Source organism: Apodemus sylvaticus, chromosome 8, assembly GCF_947179515.1.
Source record: "Apodemus sylvaticus chromosome 8, mApoSyl1.1, whole genome shotgun sequence".
In the NCBI taxonomy this organism is placed as follows: domain Eukaryota; kingdom Metazoa; phylum Chordata; class Mammalia; order Rodentia; family Muridae; genus Apodemus; species Apodemus sylvaticus.
In genome coordinates this window covers 56,593,094-56,618,556 of record NC_067479.1, presented here as the reverse complement: position 1 = coordinate 56,618,556, position 25,463 = coordinate 56,593,094, and the positions used below count along the sequence as shown (strand labels likewise).

The window sequence follows — 25,463 nt, the reverse complement described above, 5'->3', positions numbered from 1 at the left end:
TAACACCACTAGCAAGAACCATATCAGCATTCAGAGAAAGTTGAAAGAAATCTTTCAGCTGGCTGGCTACCTAGCTCAAGGCTAACCACACTCTTAACACAATAATAAGTCAATCCTCACTGAATAATTAAATAGAGAGCCTTCATAAGTATTGACTTAATGTGACAGCAAGTCTATAGTGACTTGGGGTTTGCTTATGTAAACACAATCTCCTGTTCAGCTTACTTAGCAGTTCAATGAAATAGAACAGTCCTTCAATTAAAATCAAATGATGCATACATTTAATTCCTTTCTCCTCTTACCCAGTAATAATAGATTTGGAGCACAGGTGAAGGGATGGAGAAGAAGTGGAAAAACAAGGATGTGTTTTGGGAGGACACAACAGGGTGTATCCAGTGACAATCTCTTGGAGAAAGAAGTTGCCTGAGGGCTGTACCTGGGCCTCTCCTTGTGGAGATCCAGGAGGGCTTGGGTCTCCTTTGCCCTACCTTGGTCCTGCTGGCTCTTTCCAAGAGAAGGGTGTGGTTCCCTTACTGGGGTTGGCATACAGGTCTTCCTGTGGTAGACTAGGTCTGATTGATTGCTTCTGGTTAGCTGGGGTCCAGTGGCTGTAACTACAACCACTTCCGGGTCATTATTTGCCATGGGCACTGTCTTGGCTCACCTGGAGGAGAGATGGTGTGCACTCCAGACTGGATGATGGGAAAGGAGGAAGGTGGCACCTAGTTATTTTCTGGTTTTGCCCCAGAAGAGAACTATGTTTCCGTGGTTTGAGACTGTTGTAGGGTAGAAGTGAGGAGCTGGGGAAAGTGGGAAAGTTCTGGCCTGCACAGCAAGGAAAAACTTACTGGGTTTGGAGCTTGGTGGCACCTATCATATTCGTCCTCATAAGAGCGAATCCTGCCAGGGTACTGGTTGTGCTAGAATCTGTCTAGATGCTTCCACACCCACATCAGATAGTTCATTGAATCCTCCTAAGGGCCACACAAGCTCAGTGTCATTGCTACCTCCATTTAGCAGGAGAGGAAGACAGGGCCTCATTGAATGACCTGAGTAGGTTATTCAGACTAAACTCAGCCAAGGTTCAAACCCAGCAGATGGTCATGGCAGTGACTGGGTGCTTGACTGGATTCTTCCACAGAGGCTCTAGAGAAGAAGAGGGAGGTTCTTGGCAGCTCCTGCTCAGACTGCTTTGGCAGCCTTCCGCAGGCCAGCATCAAGTTTCTCCCCAACAAGGCCACTCCCAGGAACTGGGGCTGCCAGAGTGAAGAGCGGGTCTTCTCAAGACTGGGGCTTTTCTCTGTCTCTTCATCACAAGACAGAATGGTTTGACTTTGCTGATACTTTCAGAATCGAGGACATTTTCTCTAATACAAGGCCTAGAAAAATTATTGTTTATAATAAGGCAGGATTCCCAAGGCTTCATTCAATTAAACTTCAAGAAATAATTATGACTTCTAAGCAAGTTTAGTAAAAGAGAATACAAAGAGTTCTGTCTTTTGAAATTCCCTTATGGATTCCCTCAGTGTTCAGTGTACCATTTTCCCTGTTTGTAACCAGGGGCCACCAACCTTGCTGGCGGTTGCTTCTTAATTTATTAGCATGATTTCATATTTAAAAATTTAAATACAGACACAGCTCACATCCTGGTTATTTTTGATAGTGATGCATCTTTCCTCAGTATTCAGGGCTTTCTGGGTAGCTCTTCCCTGAGAGAGTGGGCCAAAGAGTCCACAGGCCAATCTGATCTGGTCAGTCCCTCAACTGAGTCTCTCTCTTTCAGGTGACTCTAGTCTATGTGAAGTTAGTAATTAAGGCTAACCAAGAGAGAATTAAAAGCTCACCCAGGGCTGAGCCCTCAGCCATCTTTTATTATCAGCATCTTGTGCAGCCAACGGTCTCTGCATCCATCTCCATTCATTGCAAAGGAAGGCTTCTCTGAGAAGGACAAGGGTATCCTTTGACTGTAGGTGCAAACCCATACATTTAGAAGATGATTTGCTTCCATGTCAGTTTAGCTAAGCAGTAGTGGATTCTTTCCTGGGGCCTAAAAGCTTCAGTCATAGTTTTGGTTTGCAGTACTTCTGTGAATTCATATTCATTGATTTAGGGATGCTGACCTATCTCTGCATTACTGGACCAAACCTAACTCAATCATGATGGGTGATCTTTTTCAGGTGATCTGGAATTCTGTTTTTGAGTATTCCATTGTGTTCAGACCAAATACAGGAAGTTATTTCCATTTTCTTATATTTGTTAAGGCTTGCTTTGTGTCCTAAATTGTGGTCTGTTTTAGAGACCATTCTATGTGCCACTAAGAAGAACATGTATTAGTTGCTGTTTTGGTGGAATGTCTTAGAGATGTCTATCAGGTCCATTTGATTATGGTGCCTCTGAATTCCAATATTTATGTATCTAAGTTTTGTTTGAGTGACCTGTTGATGAGATTGCTGTATCCAGTTCCCCACAGTCACCGCGCAGGGTTAGTTTGTTGTTTTACTTCTAGTAGCCCCTGTTTTATAACCTTGAGTGCACCTGTGTTCAGTGCATATATTCTTAGAATTGATATCCTCATAATTAATTGACTGTCCTCTTGGTAAGTATGCAGTGTCTTTCTTTATTTCTTGTGACCAGCTTTGGTTTGAAGTCTATTTTCTAAGATATCAGAATAACTATGTTTGCTTGTTTCCTAGTACCATTTTCTTGTAGTACCTTTTTCCATTCAATAACTTTATTCCAAGTGGTATCTCCCTTGATGGTAAGGTATGTTTCTTGGAGCAGAAAAAAAAAAGATCTTGGGTTTTAATCCAGTTTGCTAGTCTGCAATTTTTTTTTTATTGGGGAGCTGAGACCATTAATATTCAGAGTTATTACTGAAAGGTGTATATTAATTTCTGTAGTTTTGATGACTTTGTGATGTTTCCTTGGTTTCTGTGATGAATTGTCCTAGTATTGTATATTTTCCTCTATAGTCTCTTGGATGTATTTATTTTCCGTTTCAGTCCCAAGTGTTCTTTCCAGCATCCTCTGTAGAGAAGGCTTAATGGTCATAAATTCCTTTAGTTTGTTTTTTATCACAGAAAGTTTTTATTTCTCCTTTACTTATAAAAGATAGCATTCCTGAGTTTAATATTCTGAGTTGGCAGTTATGATCTTTCAGAGCTTGGAATATATCTTCCCTAGATCTTCTGACTTTAAAAGTTTCTCTGAGTAATCAGATGCTATTCAAATGGACTTGTCTTTTAGTGTCTTGACCTTTCTTAGAGCTTCTTTCTCTCTCGGAGCTTTCAATGTCCTGTTGTGGTGTTTTTTTGTTTTTTGTTTTTTTTTTTTTGTTTGTTTGTTTTAAATATATTCTAACCATCATGTGTGGATAAATATTCTTTTCTGGTCTTGTCTGTTTGGAGTTCTCTGGGGTTCTTATACCTGTATGGACATATTTTCTCAAGGTTGGAAATTTTTATTTTATATTTTATTGAAAATACTTTCTAAGCCTTTGACTTGGAATTCTTCTCCTTTTCTCTACACTTGTAATTAATAGATTTGGTCTTTGAGGGAGTCTCACAGACCCTGCATGGTCTGTTTGTGCATTAAAATTTGATTTTTCCATTTACTTTGGTTGAATGGTTCAGTTCCTCTAACTTGTCCTTAAGCCCTGATATTCTGTGTTCCCTGCGATCCGTCTGGTCTGTGAAACCATCCACTGTACTTTTCATTGCACTAGTTGAGAATTCCATTTCTAGCTTTATTTCAGGTTGACTTTTCCTTGGTATTCCTGCTTCTTCATTGACTTCTATTTTCATATTCTGAATGAACTCCCTTATTTCATTAAGATATTTTCTTGTGTTTACTTGGACTCTATTCAGTTTATTCCTGTTTGGAGTTCATTCAACTGTTTGTACTCTCTTTAAATTCTCTGACTTCTTTGAAGTTATTTATAATTGTTCTTCAATTTCATTTAAATAATTCTTCTTGTGGACTGTTTTTTTTGGGGGGGGGGTTGGTTGTTTTTTTGTTTTTAATTTCATTTATTGCTTGTGTTTTTCTGATGAGACCTGGAAATCTGAAGTTAGGTTGTTTGATGTGTTTTGCTAAGTGTTTTCTACCCACAAAGCTGGAGCCTGGAGGTGACCAGAGGACTGAGGAACTTAGAGGAGACTCCTAGGCAGAGAAGGAACAGGTAATAAGATGGGGGTGTGCTTCTCTGGTCCTTGCTGGCAGAGCTGCTCAAAGCTGGTCAGTTGGGGGAGTACTTGCAGTCTGGATCTGGATCTGGGCCAGGCCAGGCCAGGCCAGTTTGTGTTGGTTCTGTAGCAGAGTACTCTAAGCAGGTGTTGGCAGTTGTACACACTTGCAGCAGCGGGTGGGAAGCAGCTTGTCTGGTTCCTGCTGGGTTGTATCCTGTGTAGTAAGTTCTGTTGGAGGACGCTTCTGGGATGGGGGAAGGGCAAAGCTTTAAGCCGGGCTGTATTTGAATACTGGCTTGGAGAGTGCTCCTGAGGAAAAGCTGCAGGTGTGTAGGGTTGAGGGGTTGCCAGTCTGATATTCCAGGTTGGGCTATGTGTGGTAGTTTGGCTGGTGTGGGCTCCCAAAGCAGGTTTTTGGAATTTATTAATATTACTTTGAATGTGTGTCTTTGGGAGGGTGGCATGTATTTGGGGGCCTGGGTGGGGGTGAGAGCAATGTGTTTGAGGGTTAGCTGGGGGAGAAGCACGTGTTTGGGGGTCTCTGGGGGTGGAGAAAATGTGTACGTGTGGAAGTCAGAGAATGAGCTCAGGTGTCATTCTCAGGGATGCTGGTCCCTTCATCTGAGAAAGGGTCTCTCACTGGCCTGGAGTTTTGGCTTTCCAATGAGCTCTAGGAATCCTCCTGCCTCTGTCTTCTCAGCCCTAGAATTTCAAGCAGGTGATGTCATGCCTTGATGCCTTGTTGTATGTGTGTATGTATGTGTGTGTGTGTATGTGTGTGGGTGGGTGTGTGTTGTGGGTGTGTGTGTGTTGTGGGTGGGTGCTGGGGATTGGAAGCAGGTCCTCCTTAGTGAGGCAAGCACGCACTTTGCCCACTGAGCCATCTCCTTGGTCTTCTGTGTAACCTTTTCATAGTGTGCTATTTTTTTCTCATTGTTTCAAGCTTGGCTAGAGAAAGCCTTTTAATATCAGAGAATGAAGTTAAGTAGTAGTCATTTTTTAAAATTTTAACTATCAGAGACCCTGCTAGGTTAAAAATAAAATGATTGATTGGTTTATAAAATTAAACATAGAAGTGATAGTGTATCCCAGGGAGCGGGGGAGGAAACCTCCTCCCCTTTTCCTTTCTCCTTTCTCTCTTTTCCTCTCTCCATTCCTCTGTTTCCATTTCCCTCTCCTCCTCCTTTTCTTTATTCAGATTGCTATGTAAGGGTTCCGATAACTGTGCACCTGGTAGGTTTGTGCTCAGGCCTGGACAACCAGGAAACAAATAGTGCTCCTTCTTGCCTGTGCCATCAGGAAGGAGACGCTTAGGCAGGGGCTCCTTTTGGACCATAATGGCCAAGAGAAAGGCTTTCACATTTGATCCAATCTGGGCCAGGCATCTCCAGGTTCTGGAAGATGTTGTTTATACAGTCTATCCTGAGCCGTTTTCTCTTCTTGGGAACACTTTACCCTTCCACGAAATGTTTGTATGTGGTGTCATTGGCAGTTACCGGTACTGGTGATGATACCATTCTGATTGGCAGGCCCCTGGCCATGGCGTACAGCTACAAGCTGGGGCTTGTTGGCTTCCATTCTAGCCACCTAGGAGCTACAACTTGATAGTCGAAAGAACTGCAAACCAGAAGCCTTGCATCGGCCAGCATTGGAACGGTCTGGGGATCCAACGGAGAAATTCACCTCCTGTGCCAGTTTCTCTGTGATACTCAGACAAATTACCTGCTAGAAATAGTTGATATGAAGAAGGCTTTATTTTCACTCATGAATTGTGAGGGTCTCTGCTATTATGGAAGGGAGGGTGGGGCAGAATTCATTGGGTGACTGCATGTGGTAGAAGCTTCTCACATCACAGGAAGCAGAGAGTGGCCAGAATTAGGGAACGAGGCTAAAACCTTCAAAGCCCCACTTCAAATTGGCTGCTAGGTTCCACATCCTAAGGCTCCACAGTCTCTTTAGATAGCACCAGTAGCTGGGGAACTTGTGCCCAACGCACAGGTGTGTGGGGACCCTTCAGATCCAAATGTAGCCCTCCTAAGCAGACTTGTAAAGGTGTGGTAGCCTGGGCCAAGACAGAATGTCACTAATAAAAGACACGAACCTGTGTCCTTTCTTTTGGATAACACCACATACAAAGCAGTCAGAAGAGCATTTCCCTAAAACTGTGTACTATGTATTTCTTTGGATGCAGGTGTGTGTGTGTGTGTGTGTATTTGCACACACACAAATGTATACATGTGTATAGGAGCATGGATATTCTGCATGCAACTATGATCCTCCTAGGGTTTTCTTTCTTCCATGTCTGGGGCATAAAGCAGGAGTATTTAAAGCTGAGGTCAGAAGGCAAGATCTGAAAGGCGTCCACAAGCCCAACTCTGTAGCCCGTGCAGATTGCTACCCTTCAGACACAGGAACTGCCATTCTAGCATCTGGAGGCTTGGTGGTGAGGCTCCCAGCTCCACTGCAGCAATTTTAGGCAGGATATGTTTGGGGTGGAGCCTAGAAAATTTGCATGCATAGCAATTCCTGGCCAATGACAGTGCTGGTAGTCTGTGTACTACACTTTGAGAATCACTTTGAGAAGTGTGCTGTGTGGGTTACTTTCTGCATCCCAGCTCGGTTCTTTCTCCTTCAACCAGGGCACCTGTGGTAGCAGATTAAAGAGACAGGATGTCCAGTAAAATTTGAATTCCAGATTCAAAAAAACTTTTTTTCTAGTGTAAGTATGTCTGAGATGTAAACTAATGGCAATAATGACAACATTTATCTGAAATTCAAATGAAATGAACATGCTGCGTCTAATATGGCCACCTTTTCATCAAATTAGGGTCGAGTGTCTCTTCCCTGCTGCTTCCATGTGATTGAAGGCCACAGCTGTTGATGAGCCAGGCCCAGAGACGGCTTGTGGTTTTGGGGCAATCCACCTGCTCCCCTGAGCTCAGGCGAGAGGAATTTAGTTTGTGTGATTTTGGCTTTCACTGGCTCTCGGCAGTTTTCTCTCTGCTTGTCCGTTTTTTGTTTTTTTTCCTATCAATGATTTCTTTACACCATCTCTTTTCTGCGGGGTCTTAAATCTGTGAAGTGGGGGACTGATCCAGTAAAGATCAGCTCTTGGGAGCAGAAACAGAATCCAAGAGACTGGTGATATCCCAGGGTCTGGGGGATGAGTGACATTTTGCCTAGAGGAGGTGGCGATTGCCAACTGGCACCCCACATATAATGGTTCGGGCTGGAGTGCTTGTGGGGTTGGTTTTCATTGTGCTGGAGTTGGAGTATGTAAAGGCCCTGAAGGAAACTGACTCCACTTGGTCTCTTGTTGTGGCAGGGGAAGCTCGCTGCTGGGGGTTTCTCACAGATTGAGAGGCAGAGAGAAACTTGAGCAATCGGAGGCCTTCTGGAGGCTTGGACTTGGCAACCACCTAAATGGCCCCATTTGTCCCATTTGCCTGCCAAGCTGCCTTGCTGCTGAGAGTGGCGAAGATGACAGCAGAAGGCCTAGCTGCTTCCCTCCCGTCCCATCCCCTCGCCAACCGGTGGTCCAAATCCACAGTGGCACGTCTGGGGTTCCTGGCACTAACCACCAGACTTCTTTGAGGGCAGTAGGCTGGAGCCACACGAGTCTAAGATGGTGTTTTCCCCTCTACATTAGCCCGGGGGACCTGGCTATGGGGGCTCTGTGCATAGTTCCTAGTTTCCAGAGCCTCTACTTTTCCCCCTGCATTCATCGTGGCATGGGAAGCATCAGTGGTTTCAGGAGGGCAGGGTCTTCCTGGGTTCCAGCAAGCTGCCTCTGGAGCCCGCCCTTCCCATGACGTACTCATGGTGCCCACGCAGGATAAAGTGGTGTGTTTCTGTTCTCTGTGGGTCATGAATAGTCATTTCCTGTTTGCACTTGCCAGGCAGAGTGCCGGGGGAGAAGGCAGCAAAGAAGATGATTCCGATCTACGTCGGTGGGGAACTGCTTTGTCTAGTATCTCTCACTGCTTTATTGAAGCTCTGGGCAAGCATAGCTTTCTATTTAAGTGGGGACACTGAGTACCGGAGACAAAGCCAGTGAGCCGCAGGTCATACAACAGAACAAGGGCTTGAGCACCATCATGTGACAGATGGCTCTCCCAGCAGCTGGACCAGCATCCTTATGGCCAGCTCAGGAGCCCCTCTGGCTACCGCCCTTGGAGGGGTCTGCACTCCTTCACCTTCTGTTCTCTGACTTGCATCCTCATCCCCACTTCTCCTCCAGAGCCTGGCTGATCTCTCGTTTGCTAGTGAAATGTCCCAGATCTCTCAGACGACATTTTGTCATTTCCTCCCACTTATGCTTCTACTTCTTCAGCCTTTGAGTTGGTGATTTTGAGAGGCACCTTGTGCTTTGAAGCCAGACAAAAGATATGCAGGGTTCCTAGTGTCGCGTGATCTTGGAGCCAAACTTGTTAGAGAGGTGAAGGCTGCTCTGGATGCTGGTGGCGATGGGAGCAGTTCAAGAGGCTTCCAGTAGCTACAGGTCTAGCTGGAACCCTCAGCTCAGTTCTGGTCAGATCATGTTGCAAGGAACTGAGAGGACAGTAACATTTCACCAAATCCCTGCTCTATAATCAGTGGTGTGGGGAGCATGCTGCCTTGGCCATGTTGCTGAGGCTCCCTTCTGATTCCATATTGGCATGCTTACCGTTCCCATCTTGGCTCTGTCAGTCACATGCTAGTCACATGCTCCAAGTTGGAACAAAGATGAGGAATATCTACCATCCATGATTAACAGGGTCTTGGAGGATATAGATGAAGAATGAAACAAAGTTGCCTTGTTAGCAATGGATATTTTTATTGGGAAGATCAAACAAAGCCATGCCAGCAAATCTCTGTGCTGTTAAGTTGCCCAGTCTAGACTTTTTGTGTAGCTGCACTGAGAAAAAGGACCAATCCACATGATCATGGGAAAATGCCTCAGTATGAAAGGTTTTGGTGGCTTTGGGGACACAGGAAGTGGGAGATAGGATCTATACATGCCCACATGGGATTGAAATGGATGCTTGCATTCCAGTTAGAGGGTGTGTTTAAATAACCCATAGAGAAGATGTTTAAACAACTTCATATAGAAGATGGTAAACAGTAGTTGCTCACAATATAGGATTATACAGGATTTTCATTCTGCCTTTATCTTTTCCTATTGCTTCCTTCAGGAGAGAGATTTGGCCAAAGTGGAGTCTTCGAAAACCCTATAGTGTCTCCCAGGGATGTACCAGAGTGCCAGAGACCTGGCAGCTTATGGCAGAAATAGACTCTTCTTACAGTTGTAGAAGCCAGAAGTCTGAGGCTGAAGTGTCAGTGGGACCATTCTTTCTTTTTGCTCTCAGAGACTGAGGGGGGCTGATCAACGGGGTCACACAGGCAGGACACTGCCCTGTAGGGGGTGATGGTTGTCTTAGACAGCATAAGGGAGAAGCCTCCTCCTCAGTCTAGGCTGATTGAAACCTCTGTTGCCAGAGCAGAAGGGCAAGAGGGCAAGAGGGAGCTAACCAAGGGTGTGACTTTGTGTCATGTTCAGCTCTGAGGCTGGGGTTAGAGAACAGGCTTGGACCTGATCCTGGATGAGTATGACTGAATTGTGCACAGGTGGTTACAAAGTCATGTCACAGGTACTGATGACAGTGGGTGATGGCTTGCTAGGTCATGAAGAGAAGCATTTAAAAGGTAGGCTATGCCTGGTGAGCCGGGGAGGTAGGGAGGGGTCTGCTCCGTGACGATGCAGAAGAGTCCAGGTGAGAATTAGCTCACACTAAGGAGACCCTGCCTTCCCTCTGAGTTCTGGCTTCTTTGAGCTACAGGCAAGGGTAGGGATCATTAGATCCACTTTGGGTTGGGAAGAGCACTGTGTTCCAGGAGATGGACAACATTCTTCAAGGCTCTAGTTGTCAGGAAGTAGAACCTTGTGCCCTGTCCTAGGCTGGCTTGGAACTCACTATGTAGCCCCGGTTGGCCTCAAAGCCTCCCTTTTTAGCTGGTATTACAGGTACATGGCTCGGGCTTTTAAATTGCACTATGCCCGACTCTATAGGTCTCCCTTCATTTTCTACTCCCCCCCTTTCCTGGCTTCCTCAGGTTCTAGGATCTGCAGTGTGGAGCCCCAGGCAGTGTGGAGGAGGCTGGAGCAGGCTGCCAGACTAAACTGTTTCCTCCTTGGGTCTTTTCCCGACACCAGGTCCCGCCTGGCAGACTTCCACGCCAACTGTCGAGCCTCCTACCGGACAATCACCAGCTGCCCTGCGGACAACTACCAGGCATGTCTGGGCTCCTATGCTGGCATGATCGGTAAGCCCTGCTTATGTTTTCTGTGCTTTCAGTGGTTTCTTCTCTCACTCCCACTCCCAATTTCACTGGGGTGGGGTTACTGCAGCCTAGCCCAAGGCTGTTGGAAGAAACTGACAGCATAACCTTGCCTGTGGCAGATTCAGGCAGAGTATCTAGAGGAGAGGGAGACCACCTCCTTAACAGGAGGGGCCCTGTGTCTTTGTAACAGGGCTTTGGAAATTAACTACAGCCTTCTAGGTACTGCTAACGAGTCAGCGTGGAGCTCCCACTAAAGAGCTGGTTGATGTTTCTATTTCCCAGACAAGAAAACTGATGCTTAAGAGAAACCAAGTTCCTTTGACCAGGATCACTTAGTTGGCAAATGCTAACACTGAGATACAACCTAGAATGGGAGCCTTCAACTCCTTGATTCTAGAAGAATCACTCTGCATATTTGTGAGGTAGATAGAAAGGAAGACTGAAAGCTGGGCAGGAGCTACTGGAATCTTTTCTGCCTTTCTGAGAAGATGACACAGAGTCTGGTGGTTCTCTGGGCCTTTGGCCTTTCTGTTTCCAGTGACCTCATAGTCACCAGAGTTAGGACTGTAAGTTAGGCTATCTATGTTTTTTGGGGGGTTGGGCAGGTGGGAAACCTTTGTCCTACTATGCCTATTCATCTTTTTTTCCTTCTCTTTTTCCCTCCCAGGGTTTGATATGACGCCAAATTATGTGGACTCCAACCCCACGGGCATCGTGGTGTCTCCCTGGTGCAATTGCCGTGGTAGTGGGAACATGGAAGAAGAGTGTGAGAAGTTCCTCAGGGACTTCACAGAAAACCCATGCCTCCGTAAGTCTGAGAAAACTTTCCCATGCCTTTATGTCCCTTCTGTCCCCTACCCAGCATACATTTCTGCTACCTGGGAAGGAACCTAGAGCTGCCTGCCCTGATCATTTTTCTCTCACCATGTTAGGATGGCCAGTGATACCTGTGGGGTTTCTGCACCATATAGGGCTTTCTATAGTTTTGATCTCTTAGAGATTTCATACTAGAAGTGTCAGCGGACTGCCCAAGTCTACTGTCAGAGACCCTATGCCCATGGAAGATCAATAAAGAAAGACTTCAGTTGGCTGTCCTGACAGCATCAGCCAGTTTCTCTTGGAGACTGAGTCTTCTCTTGAGGACCACAGGCATACTCTCCATGTAGTGGCCATTGGAACCGAGGACTTAAAAAAGAAAGCCATTTAACTAGTGGTCTAAAGGCTGCATGGAGAAGAGGTCCCAATCTAATACAGCCTGCCTTTGTTTCTTTACAGCCTGATATCCCTTGCTGAGTATTCCACCAGTGCATCTCCCCTCCCCCACCCGCCTCTCTCCTTTCTTCCTTCTGCTCATGTCTTTTTCTCTCCTTTCCTGTATGTTCAGGAAGTCAGAGATAGATTCAGGAATGAGTGCCTGTCATTAGAGGATGTATAGCTAGATGGAGGTAAACTGAGGAGTAACCTGTGACCCCAGCACAGATGGATGTTATAGGGTACAGTTCTCTGTGGTGTCAGAGTTCAGACACCCAAGTCCTCCTGGACAAGAGAGGACTCAAGGCTTCTCAGAGGCTGTATTTCTTGAGGACAACTGGGTCAGTTGAAAAGGCAAGAAACAGAGGATGGTCTACTTTGACAGGGTTCCAGGGCTCCCTAGAAGAACATAGACTGAGGAGACTGCAGAGCAGAGAGCCTTGTCTAGCTTTCTTCTATTTTCCTCACAAACTGGGAGATTTTAAGTCTGAAAGGAACCTTAGCAAAGTCAAATTCTAATACCCTACTATTATGTCTTCAGTTTCTGGGCACTTTTGGGAGGGCAGTGGCTAGGAATAAGTTAGGAAAGGAAGTGGGTTCTGGTTCTGATTTTGCTGTTTCTAGGAATAAGTTAGGAAAGGAAGTGGGTTCTGGTTCTGATTTTGCTGTTTCTATTTGTCCTCTCTCAAGGGAATGCCATTCAGGCCTTCGGCAATGGCACAGATGTGAACATGTCTCCCAAAGGCCCCTCATTTCCAGCTACCCAGGCCCCTCGGGTGGAGAAGACTCCTTCACTGCCAGATGACCTCAGTGACAGCACCAGCCTGGGGACCAGTGTCATCACCACCTGCACATCTATCCAGGTGAGAGATATGCCTCTGAAACTTGAGGATGAAGCTTGGGATGGCCTAAGATCCAGAATACATCATGGTGTCAGATATGATATGGGAAACCACTCACCTGATGCCACAGAAGGAACATTGGGGGTTCCTTGAGTTTAGGAGCCCAAGGGATAGGGAGTTAGGAAAGAACTTTATTCACCTCCTTGTTAATTTATGCATTTTCTTTGATAATATGAAAGCACCTGTTACCTAACAGTATGGTATTAGACATACTGGGACACAAGAGAAATGCATAGTGACTATACAACTTCTGTCGGGGAACTATCAGCTAGTATGTTGATAATTCTCGTCTCACTGAATTTACAATGAGGTGATAACACTCCTGTTCAATATTCAGGAGAGTAATCCAGAGGTAGATGTTATACCTATGCTGATTGTTGGTGACCTGAATTTTCAAACCTTCATTTGACTCAAGACTTACAGTGTTCATCCATCCATCTATTCATCCATCCATCCATCCATCCATCCATCCACCCATCCATGCACTGTGGTTTATAGACCCAGTACATACTGGATCATCTAGAACATCTAGAACAAAATGTTTGGAAAAAATCTAGTCCAGAATCCACAAACAAATGCAAAAAAAACAGTGAGGTGTGGGTGGAGGGTACAGGAGTTGACAGTGACTGGCTGAATGCATTGCGGGATCTGGAACATGAGCAGTGACACGACACAGCCTGTGAGAAGGTTTGGGAGGACCTGAGATAGTTGGTGGTGGACTACTCTGGCCAGTAGAACCTAACATTCATAGCACTAGGATGAGAACTTGAATAAGTTCCTCGTGGGTACTCATCAATCACAGCTCTGTTCTAGAGACCCTCATGGTTAGGAAAACCACTGTTTCTTTTGCTCCTTGTGGGAGTTTAGCAACAGTCACCTTTAAATGCTTTCAATTGGAGTGTTTTTGTTATTTACTTCCTCCATTAAGCCACCCTCCCTGATTTGGGTGCACGTACCCATGCCATCTTTGCTTCCTCTTAATCACACTGGGCCTACCTGAATGCCTGCCTGGGGAAGGGTTCAGGTTCCCACTCCATAGACAGCTGTCAGCTCAATTTCATGCTAACATGATAGATGGTTAGGTTGGTCAGAGTTGAGCCAGGTGACCAGGCTCAGGCAGGATTCTTCTGACCTTCTATGCTTTACATGACTCCAGAAGGTATCCTTGATCCCAAGCTTTTTTGGGGAAAACTCACCTGTGGAGGAGCTACACTGGCCCAAAGATGGTGTTCTTATACCTTCCTTGTGATCCCTTGTAGGCATGGAGTTCTGTGCTGTGAGATGAGCTTTCACCCAAGACTCTTCAGTGCCTAATAACTCCATGTCTCATTATTTCTTCTTAGAAAAATTAACTCTCACATATTGATCAATCAATTAATTAATGATATCTGTGTATGATGTGTATACACAGGTGCACATGCCATAGCACATATGTAGAGGTCAGAGAATACCTTTGTGGAATAGATTCTCTCCTACCACTGTGTGAGTTTTTTGGGCTCTAACTCAGGTTGTTAGGTTTTCACCTTTACTAGCTATACCATCTCCTGGATCCCCATTCATTGTTTGTTTTGTTTTAGATTGCTAAAGCTTCCTTACTTAGTATTTTTTTCCACCTAAAACATGGACTTTTGCAGGCTCTAGTTTGGGGAGCCTTGTCTTAATCCTGATTTCATTCTAGAGGAGATGATGGCCAAGCTGTATGGGAGATGATGTGAAAATGCAGTGTATACTGAGGCTTGCTGCCCAAAGGCAAGAATTAGGAAGCCCTGGGGCTTGGGGGGAGGAGTGGGAAGCTTACCAGGTGGTTCTTTCAGGCATAGCCCCAGGGATCATCAACCTGGCACCTGTTGACTGACTAAGTCACTCACAGGATACCAGGGACAATCATTCTAGAAGACAAGGAAGAGAATTAGGTACTTAGGAGACACTTGCATACTATTTCTCCCTAAATTCCTTCTCAGAAATGCAAGGGGAGCACCTCTGAATCTCTGATTACCATCTATTTTAGGGAACCCCCTTCCACCCATGCCAGGCTGCTTTGTTCTGCCTCAGCTGGGGGCTGGGCTGGGGGCTCTACTTCTTCCCATTCTATACCCCTCTTATGTCTACCACTCTGCTAATGTACGACATCTTTGATCTATGACTCTAGGTGGTCTTAATGAACTTGAGAGTTCAGTAATATATGACTATGGAACGAGTTCCCGAATGGGGGCAGAGCAGGAAGCTCAGGTAGGGTTGGGGAACCTGTGTACTCCAAAATACAGCTTGGGAGAGGCAAGATTGTTTCCTATCTCCCCTCATCTATCTTTCTTTCCTTGGGGGAAATTTAAGGGGCCCTTAGAGATAGCAGCTTGAAGGTGTGTCTAGGTGTTAAACCTGCATGGATCCTTTAACATTTCGTCCCCAAACTAGAGGGTCCTATGGTGGGCAAAACATGTTTGTGACTTCATGGCCACTTGGTGGTTGGGCAGGGCCAGGACTCTAGTTGCCTTATGCATCCTTCCTCTCAAGTCTGCTCTGCAGATTGATATGGGGTTGAAATGTCATTTTCTATTTGAAGGCCTGCTAGATAGGCACGCAGGAATGTTACATAGCACAGGGATCCCTGAGTTGGTACTTTGTCTTTGATGTAGCCTCAGGTTGTTTCTTAGAAACAATCTGACTCTGGCCCCTTTTATATGGCGCTCTGGCTCTGGGACTTTGAGAGCTTCTGTTATGTTCTGAGGTGGTCTCCAGTCTCAAGATCTGTCCATATCTGAACCCTGTGTGATTGTCCTCGCCTTTCCTCCCTCTTCCACTGGGGTCTCTGGCTGGGAGACAGGCCAGTCTTAGATAATCAAAGTCTTTGTTTTTGAAGTCTAAGGCAGGAGGCTGCCCTTTCACAATTATCTTGGACAGTTGAAAAGAGGACTAAATGACTGTTGTAAGACCCTCACCTGATGCCTGAAGTGAGCCTTTCGAGCAGCATGTCTGTCTTTACTCATCCTATACTCTTACTGTATGGCTCTCTTCCCCAGGCCCATTGACTGGAGCATGGGACTGGGGACCCATCAGCACATGTCTTCATTTGTTCAATAGAAACGCTAACTCTATACTGACTCCTGAGTCTGAGAACTTTAGTCAGCACCCTGTTCCTCATAACAGTGGGATAGACAGGAGTCCCATTCAGATGAGTGATCTACTTGGACTTAGGGTTGAAGGGCTTGCCTTGTGTAGCAGTGAAAGCTGGGGACTAGCCCATGAGGGGAACCTGCTGCCAGGGCTGGAGAAGTTAGATGGGCATTGAGTTCATAGTTTGGAGTAAACAAGGGTGTGGCAGGCAGAGGGAAGAGCTGAGCTGATTCCTTAGGGTATTTGGGTGTTGTCTCTGTGCCATAGGCAGCACTGTAGGAAGTTGTGACAGTCATTCTGTCCGCAAAGCCTAAACTGGTTGCCACTGGCTGTTTACTGAAAACATTTACAGACTTATGGCTTTGATCTCAAAAAATGATAGTTTGTCAGGACAGGTAGTACTGTGTTGGGAGGGGTGGATCTTGTACACTTGGTGTAGGCAAAACGTAGTGAACAGTGAGGTCTTGGCAAACTTTGGCCAAGGGTGTGTGTGGGATCTGCTCAGAGCCAAGATTACAGGAGTTAATCTGACCGTGTGTGGAGATCATTTGGCAAGGGAGAGATTCTTGTGATACTCATATTCACAGGCTTGAAAAGAGAGAATGTATAAGTGAGAGCAAAGCCAAGGGCCTAGAACAGGAGTGGGAGAACAGGAAAGAGCTGGCTCTGCTTGCATAGCAGGCTGACACTGGGCCTTAGTCACCAGTATCTGGGTCAAGCCAGAGACACTCATGGGATTCAAGACTTGACTTTGGGAGGTAGCCTGGGGACTTCCTGGGCAAAAAGGACCTCCCTGGGAGAAAGTTCTAGAAGGATGAAACTTGCATGTGTGTGACTCCTTCCCTGTGTCACTGGCACCTGCTTCCCCCCATCTAATCCCCCCATGCTTCTGGTGGCCTTCAGGAGTTAGCTTTTCCCACAAAGCCCCTCTGTCCCACCTTCAGGTAATAAGAGTAGTTATTGGAAGTGCTATGTCTGTCTGTCCTAGCAGCCTGGACCTGTGTCCTCTGGGACATTCAACATCTACAGGCCCTGATCCTGCCCTATGAGAGGTTCTGAGCAGGGCAGGATCAGAACTCAGAGCAGCCTCAGTGGACAGAGAAATGGCGCGCCTGTGTGTGTGTGTGTGTGTGTGTGTGTGTGTGTGCTTATGTATGTGTGAGCAGGATTGGGGGAGGATGGGCCCCTGGGATTGAGTCTGCTCTCAGACCCTTGTGTATAAGCTTATTTTTCTGATTCTGTGTAAGTCCCTTGAGACAGGGATGATATTCTCTTTTATTTGCTTTTATTTATTTTTATGTGTACGTATTCATGCCATGTCACGAATGTAGACCTCAGAGACAACTTGTAAGAGTCTGTTCTCTCTTTCTACCATGGGGTTTGGGGGAGCACACTCAGGTTATTAGACTTTGTGGCAAGCACCCTTACCTCATCAGTCCTGGGTCTGAGATCCTTAAGAAGAGAAGGGAGCAGCCACATCCAGTTAGGGAGGGAAGCAGTGAATCTGGGCCTCTGTGCTCTGGTGTTGGGTAGTAGAGCCTCTATCTCTGCACTCCCCCTACCCATGTGCCACTTTTAGAAAAGCCAGGCTGGGCCCCTCGCCCCTGCTGTTTTGTGTGACTAGGACTGGGTGGAGGGGCCTAGGGTCAGCTGTTGGAGGCCACTGCAGTCTCTTGTTCTCTACTGTTTTCTGAAATCAGGAGGGCAGAGGTTTTTCTAGCCTTTTGCCTTCAGAGTTGTCATTGTGTGGAGAGGGTAGAGGAGTTCTTGGAGTGAGCAGGATGCTGCCCTGTGTTACCCATTGCTCAGTGACTCCAGACTGCAGGCTTACTTGGGCTGCACCTGCTGACCTTAAGGCTCCTTCCCTGTCACTTGGGCACTCGGCTCTTGGGTTCCGCTTCTGGATACAAAACTGCTTTGTCCTGCTTCATGCTTTGTGCTACAAGCAGGCAATTTTGAGATCTGTGGGTCACCCATGCCCGTCTCACTTATCTCACATGAATGCCACAGTAGCTTAGTGAGATGTGCACATATGTCTAGGCTATTTTATAGCTGGAAAAACTGGACTCAGTAAATTTGTCTTAGGCTATGAGCAACCAAGTTTTTAGTGCAGGACTCTGTCTTCTTGGGTCCTTGCTTCTTACTCTGTTCCAGACTACCTTGGACCAAGGATTTAGGTCTTGAGGTGTGGGCAATGAAGAGGACTAGGCAGGTAGAGGTTCTAGAACTAAGTCTTATAGCACATGGGCAGTGTGGGCAGATCTGACAGGTAATCCTCACTTCGTGGGTGTGGCCTCTCACAACCCTGGAGTCTACTGTCCTTAAGCTCTGAATGACTTTTCTCTCTGGTTGGGATAATTTGTTGGGCTCTGATCACTCTGTGGAGGAATGCAGGCTTAGGTCAGGGACCCTGGAAAACATGTGTGTTCAAATCCTATCTCTTCATTTCTGGTAAAGCTGGAGAACAGGATTCTGGCTCGGGGCCTGGGAACATTCTTGCCTTTTCTTTGTGGCTTGATCCTGGTCTAGAATCCTGTATGGCCACCAGTGTTCAAGTCTAAGAGCCTGCATGGGCTACCAGAGCATCTGTCCAGTCACAGTGTTGTGACCTAACACCTTCAGTAATTGTTTAGTTGAGTTGTTCTCTCAGATTTTTTCTTAAGGTAATAGACTATTTAAAAATGATTTTATGCATACATTAATGAAACAAACGCGGGATGCCTTTAGTTGGAATGAGACCAGGACCTTGAATCCCATGGAGCTCTGTGACTCTGAGTTATAGGGGTTCCATATTTATCAAACATTGAAAGGGGGGGGAGAGGACACAGGACTGCCAGGGAACCCCTGAAGGCAGGCCAGGCTTGCCACACCTGGTAATTAAAATAGAAAGCGATGACGGGTGCAAGTGGATTCCTGGTGATACACAGGAAGGACAGATGTGACATGGCGAGGATTAGAGTAGGGGAAGGTGCCTACTATGGTACCTGTGAAGACAGTACACAGCTGCAGAGGTGGGATGACATGTTCTCGCTGCAGTGGCCGTCCAGAGCCACTAGAATGGCACTGGCCTTGAAAAAGAGAAGCCCATCTTTGGGGACTCAAGGGCCTAGAGCCCAGGGCCCTCTAAAGAGAACAGCAGTGGGTGGCTTGACTGGGCCGGAGCTTGTCACCTGGGGACCCCGGTTCTGTGCTCTTAAGCAGGCTCTTCCCGGGTCTGGTTCCCCTTGGTCCTCCAGACTGGATTATCACCACACTTTCTTGGCTTGGGTTTAAGTGACAGCTGGGGCTGCACTCAATTGACCAGATGCCCAGGATGATCAGTTGTCTATTGTGTCCAAGGGATTATTGATAATTCTGGCCAAAAACAGTGACTTCTGCATAATTTCCTGGGCTTCCGAGGTGCTTCTAGTGGCCAGAGTATCCCCACAATTGCTGTGAGAACCAAGCTTTTTGAAGCCAAAAAGATGCTTCATGTCCTCAGTTTGTTCTCTTGGGTCTGTGCTGGTATCAGAGAACTGTTGATTGGGAATATCCTTTGGTTCTGCTGCCAAGTAGTTAAGTCAAGGTAGAGAATTCTGGAGAATTACCGAACGTGCTTTTTTTCTTCTCATTCCCCCCTCATCCGCATATTGCCCAGGTGTACACATCTGTTGGGGGTGGAAATGACTAAGCACAGTTGCCACATCCCTAACATCAGTGACAGGCATCACTAATCAATCACATCTCTCTTCTCTCCTGAACTCAGATGAGGGCTCATAATCTTTTCCACCACAGCTCTCCAGCAGCAATGGCAAGTGACACGCTGGCCCCCGGCAGCCATTTGTCTCGGTGACATTTCTTCATTTTGCACTTGCATGTACTTAATAAGACATTTGCTGAGTTGCTGTTAGGAGCCAAGCATCGCTCAGTGCAAGGCAAAGGCATGCTCTCTGTCTTTGGGCAGCAGCGAGTAGTATTTGGAGATGAGGATGGATGGATGGTGACCACAGAATACTACACACCTGAGATCAAAGTTTTCTCCAGGAGCTCATAGGAGCCAGGATAAAAATGTGGAGTGTTCCAGAGTGAGGAGGGTGCTTTGGACTGCATGGGACTCAGTCATTGCTGTCTGGTATGGACCCTGTGCTGAAGGGTGCCAGTAGTAAATGACAACACTGGATAAAACCTGGACCCAAACAGCCTGCTAAGCTGTCCTGCTTTCTTTCCCTAGGAGCAAGGGCTGAAGGCCAACAACTCCAAAGAGTTAAGCATGTGCTTCACAGAGGTGAGTAGGGGCACGGTGTGTGGGGATAGGGAGAGTGGGAGGTGGGTGGAGGTGGGTGGGTAGGTGGGGATGGGGGGATGGGCACTTGAGGCTGGTCCAGAGGAACTGTTATTTAGTGAACTTTGAACTCAGAGCCCTTGGGTCAGCGGAACTTCTGACCCAACTTGGGCCTGAGTGAGAACTCACTCTTCTGGGGTGGTGTGGGTGTCTCCTTGTGGGTAACAAGTAGCTACTCTGAGCTGAGCCCCACACACCCAGTTTCCTCTAAGACAAATGGGTTGAGTACTTGCTTGGTCCTAGTTCTGTGATGGTTACAGGGCACAAGAAGTAGAGAAAGACCCTGACTCTTGAAGGAGCCCCTTGCCCAGGGTATAGGACTGACTCATAGACCCAGGATAATAACTTAGGTGAGAGAATGGTGGTGCAAGATTCTGCAGGAGGGTGAGGGAGAAGCTCTGTCAGATGTGCAGGGTGAGGGGATTGTGGAGGAAGAACATCCTAGCAACGAGGCTCAGGGTGAAGGTGACCTTCTCCTTCCCTGTCAATAACCACACCCTTATGAACCGTGAAGCTTCAACTCTTTGGAATCTTTTTTCTTTGTTTACTGATTTTGAAATATAATCTTACCTTATGGTCCTTACTGGCATTGAACTCACTTTGTACCCAAGGGCTTGCCTTGAACTTATGATTTTCCTATCCCCATTTCCCGAATACTGGGTTTACAAGCTTGTGCCACCATGCCTATTTTCCTATTTTTCCCTGGGGCACACAGCCCTATTCCCAATGTGTGTGTGTGTGTGTGTGTGTGTGTGCGTGTACACCCCTCCATTTACTGAGATGGCTGCCCATGGCCTTAAGGCTTAGAAGAGACAGCATCTAACATTTACTCCTGTCCTGCCCAGTTCCCTGGAGACACAGCTCTCTGCCTTCAGAGTGCCAGGGAGAAGCAAGGGAGGGTCTCTGCATGCCTAGAGAGGCAGGCTCAGAGCGGACAGTTTTCTGGGGTTGTCTATTTCTTTGTCTGACCAGAGCCCTACTGACAGATTTCTGTTTTCTTTGTATGTGTCTCCTTCTCTGCCTGCTGTGGATCAGCTCACGACAAATATCAGCCCAGGGAGTAAAAAGGTGATCAAACTTTACTCAGGCTCCAGCAGAGCCAGACTGTCGGCTGCCTTGACTGCCCTCCCACTCCTGATGCTGACCTTGGCCTTGTAGGCCTTTGGAACCCAGCACAAAAGTTCTTCAAGCAACCCAGATACGAACTCCCGCCTGACAGAATGGAAACACACACACACACACACACACACACACACATGTGTACACAAACGCACACACCCATGTGTACACACACACACACACACACACACACACACACACACACTCCCCTTGCAAAAACACTTTTGTCCCCCCTACATTGTCTCTGAACCTTTCTCCTCCCAAGTTTCTTCTCTGGAGAAGTTTTTCTAAACCAAACAGACAAGCAGGCGGGCAGTCAGAAGTCTGTCCAGAAGTCCCCTACCAGGGACATCCAGCACCAATGAGGGCTCAGGCGCTTGAGAGACTCTTCTCTTCACCGGTGTTTTCTCTCTGGACCAGATGAGACCCTGCTGTGGAAGGGACTTTGCCGTGCCTGGTGTGGACTGGGGAAAGGACAATTGCAGCTGCCTACTCTGGGGACCTACCCAAGGCTTCACAGAGTGTCTCAGTCAGCAAGGAAGCAGGGCTGGCCACAAGGACTTTGTCACCCCTTCCTCTTGGCTTCAAAGATGGAAATGGTTTGCTGCCATTCCTAGCCCTTATATGGCCTAGTGGGTCTGAGTCTGGAGTAGAAACCCCAGTGGCTGCTCCAGGCTGAGGTTCCTGTAGCATAGGTGGGGATGGGAGCTGTCACAGGAAGAAGCTTCTCTGGGGACTGAGCAAGCCTTGGTTGGCACCAGCTCCAAGAGGCGCCTTCTTCCTTCATGCCAGGAATCTTGAAGTCAAAGAGAAATGAGCCTCTGTTGGCTTTTTTTGTTTGTTTGTTTTTGAATTATTTTGTGGGTCTATTTGGCGGGTCTCTCTTGGGGAGAAGGGCTATTGAGTGGGGCTGGGGAGACGTGAGTTGGACGTGTGCACGGAACACTCTGGTGGGCTCCCGAGCTTGCCCCTTCGCTCTTCTCCTTGTTTCTGCTTTCTCTCTCTTCATGTCTGAGACATTCATGCACTGTCTGTACATACTGCACCTCCTTTCTCAGCATATGTTTATATCCATATCCATATATCCTGTGATTTTTTTCTTTCATTTTTTTAAAGAAACAAAACTATGGAAATAATACCCTACAGATGAGCGAAAATGTATTATTGTAAAGTTTATTTTTTTTAATAATGTTGTCTATGATGGGAAGAAAGGTACCAGGACCCCTGAGCTCTGGTCCAGTTGGGCTGATGGGGCTGTGGCCGGGGACTCCCGATTGCATTCACTCTTAACCAAGCTCCAATAAACGTACTAGGAAGAGAGTTGCCCTGTGCTTCATTCCTGTGTGTCTTTGCCAATGTTTTGTTCTTGGCCCAGCACCACCTACTGAATGCTTATCTGAGGGTCTTGCTCAGCTGTGGGATGTTTGTATATTTGTGTATGTGTGTACTGGCACATGTACATGTACTGGTGTGTCTGAACCACATGTCAGGGTGTGAATGGTGGATGGAACTCACATAAGAGCTTTCTTTTACTTGGGTCTGAGACCCATGTTCATATTGCGTCTATGGGGGTCTTGTCCCCTCCTGCCTCACCCTCCCAGTCAGCACTGATGTCTGTGGCTGGGTGATTGCAAGAGAGTGGAGACAGTAGTGGGGTGGGAGAATTGAGGGAGACCCTGACCTCAGTCTTGGGTTATACATCTATTTTTAAGCAGTCTGGGTGGTCCTGTCTACCTTATATGTAATGGAATGGGGTCTCCTTAGGATTTCTAGTCTACCTGAAGTGTGTGTGACAGGAACTTTAATCCTTGAGTCTTACCACAGAAAGATATTTTTAGTGTTTTGGGATTGGGGTCCTAAAGAGCAAGCAGGCTTTTTTCTCTTTCTTTCTATCCCTTTTGTCCATCTTTCTTCATTTGCCACAAGGTCCTAGTTGAATACTGGGATTCTGTGTGTGTGTATGTGTGTGTGTGTGTGTGTACACATATATACATATGTATGTTCATAAGATCAGTAGGATGGAGACAGAAAGACTAGCTTATGTCTTTAGGGCTGCCATGATCCTGCCTTGTCACCCAGTTGGGTGACATCTATTTTCAGTTTCTCAGTCCTGGTTCTGCTCGAATGGCTCTTATTGATTTGTACCCATGTTAGTGACATCTGTTCACAATGGTGGCACTGGCATGCTATGTTTCAGCTTCAGCCTGGAGGAAGGACAACCAGCCAGCCAGCCATCTTCCCAGCCACCTCTGCATTGCTATGATGGCCAGTTGTGAATACATGGTTCTTCTTCCTTCATGCCAGGAATCTTGAAGTCAAAGAGAAATGAGCCTCTGTTGGCTTTTTTTGTTTGTTTGTTTTTGAATTATTTTGTGGGTCTATTTGGTGGGTCTCTCTTGGGGAGAAGGGCTATTGAGTGGGGCTGGGGAGACGTGAGTTGGACGTGTGCACGGAACACTCTGGTGGGCTCCCGAGCTTGCCCACATAAGAGCTTTCTTTTACTTGGGTCTGAGACCCATGTTCATATTGAGTCTAAGCAAAGAGTGACAGCAAAGACTAAAAAGGTTTACAAGGGACGTCCTGAAGGCTCTGGAAGATGGGGGCCTCACAGAATTGGAAGGGGATCTAAAGAAGGCTGGAGCAGGAAGCAGAGCCCATCGAAAGAATGCTGGAGCCTGGGCATTGAGATAGAGGCTGGGACCAGGGCCAGGCAGAAGGACCCAGAGAGTGATTTTAAGTTGCTTTGAGATTATCTGGTGTCCTAGATCCCTGTGTGCTTACCTCATCCACTAGACATCATAACATTAGCTTCCTTAGCTACTGGTTCCAGAACACTCCTCATCCAGGGAATATGTCTGTCTGCAAAGCTACCATAGTTCATGTTCTCTATGCCAAGACTGAGGCAAATCTGAAGCTGCATCTCAATGCTTCCCCAGTTGCTGAAGAAACATCTGTTATGGGTGGTTCTACTCAGACAAGAGCCTGGATGTCAGCTTTCTGTTGGCTCCTGACTCATCAAGTCTCTGGTCTTGCAGTACCAGACCAGGTTGAAGGTCTGAGGAAGCCTACAGTGGGGGTTTGAGGTCTGTGTTCATGAGTTCAATGTTCTGTACATCATGGGAGCAATGTTGTTTGTCTCATTGTGACCTTGTGGTAATCTTCACAGCCAGATCTCTGTTTTATGTTGAAACTAGTCACAGGGGAATTGTCTTAATTCCTGAGTTTCCAAACTCTGCCTTTGCAAGGAAAAATAGAACAGATTTCCCAGAGATGGTCTCAAACCTGATTTTACTGTTGCTTCCTAGAAACAAGCTTTGTACATGATATCTAGGCTCTGATGTGTCCAAAAGACCCTTCTGATCCTGGCAAGCCAGGGTGGTGGCCTTCTGTCATCACCAGGTTCCCACTAAGGCTCCCCTGATCTCCTAGATGCTCATTGAGGAATCTCACTTCAGCTGTCCAGTGCCACTCCTTCTGATCCCTGGCAATTGCTGTGTGCTATAGCCTGACTTTATTCCAAAGCTGCTTCTTTGTGTGTGTGTGTGTGTATATGTGTGTGTGGTTTCTAGCTATGGACTGCCAAATGCCCAAACGAGGTAGATTTTTCCTTTGCTCCCAGAAGAGCAAAGTTTTGGGGTTGCTTTCTGGCTGGAGAAATCCTTGGTCCAGAATGCTTCAATTTGTTGAGTGGATTTAAGTCAAGCGCTACCAAGTAGGCTAGGATGCCAGGGGATCAAACCACACACTCCATGTTAATTCAAGTAAATGTATTCATGGCTATTTTCCACTCTTATGAGTCTCCATGGGGGTTGGTTTCTATCATCAAAAAGTGATTAAATTTTCAAGGAAAAGTCAAAGTCATTTGGAACCAGAAGTGACAAATAAGACAGGTGATATTCATTGTGGGTAGGTATGAGTAGTGAAAAACTGCCTTCTGGTCACTTATGGGAAATCTTGTCATCTTGTTCAACCTTGGTAGCCTTACCTACAAAGTTCTATTAGACAAGCACTTGGGTTGTATTTCTCAACTCTAAATGAGCTCTGGAAAGAAAGGCACAGCGATGGGAAGCGATAGAGAAGCCAACTCTCAGTCTGACATTCCTCAATCAATCAGTGACATTAATCTACCAATCCTTAGACACACATCCAATATTCTGGCTAAGAACTGCATGTCCAGTTTACTGAGGAATGGCTTAAATACCCCCACCCCCAAGACAGGGTTTCTCTATGTAGTCCTGGTTGTCCTGGAAC

At 46.5% G+C, this 25,463-nt stretch overlaps 1 protein-coding gene across 2 annotated transcripts in view; it reads left to right on the top strand.

Moving 5' to 3' along the window:
- Gfra2 (GDNF family receptor alpha 2) overlaps positions 1-22,532 on the top strand; it is a 91,728-nt gene extending 69,196 nt beyond the window's left edge. For both annotated transcript variants that reach the window (XM_052190981.1, XM_052190983.1), the window contains 5 exons: positions 10,381-10,490; positions 11,176-11,316; positions 12,450-12,622; positions 19,983-20,036; positions 21,129-22,532. In XM_052190981.1, the coding sequence (XP_052046941.1) occupies positions 10,381-10,490; positions 11,176-11,316; positions 12,450-12,622; positions 19,983-20,036; positions 21,129-21,251 (601 nt within the window). In that variant the 3' untranslated portion in view covers positions 21,252-22,532. The remainder of the gene's footprint in view (positions 1-10,380; positions 10,491-11,175; positions 11,317-12,449; positions 12,623-19,982; positions 20,037-21,128) is intronic.
- The last annotated feature ends 2,931 nt before the right edge of the window (positions 22,533-25,463 follow it).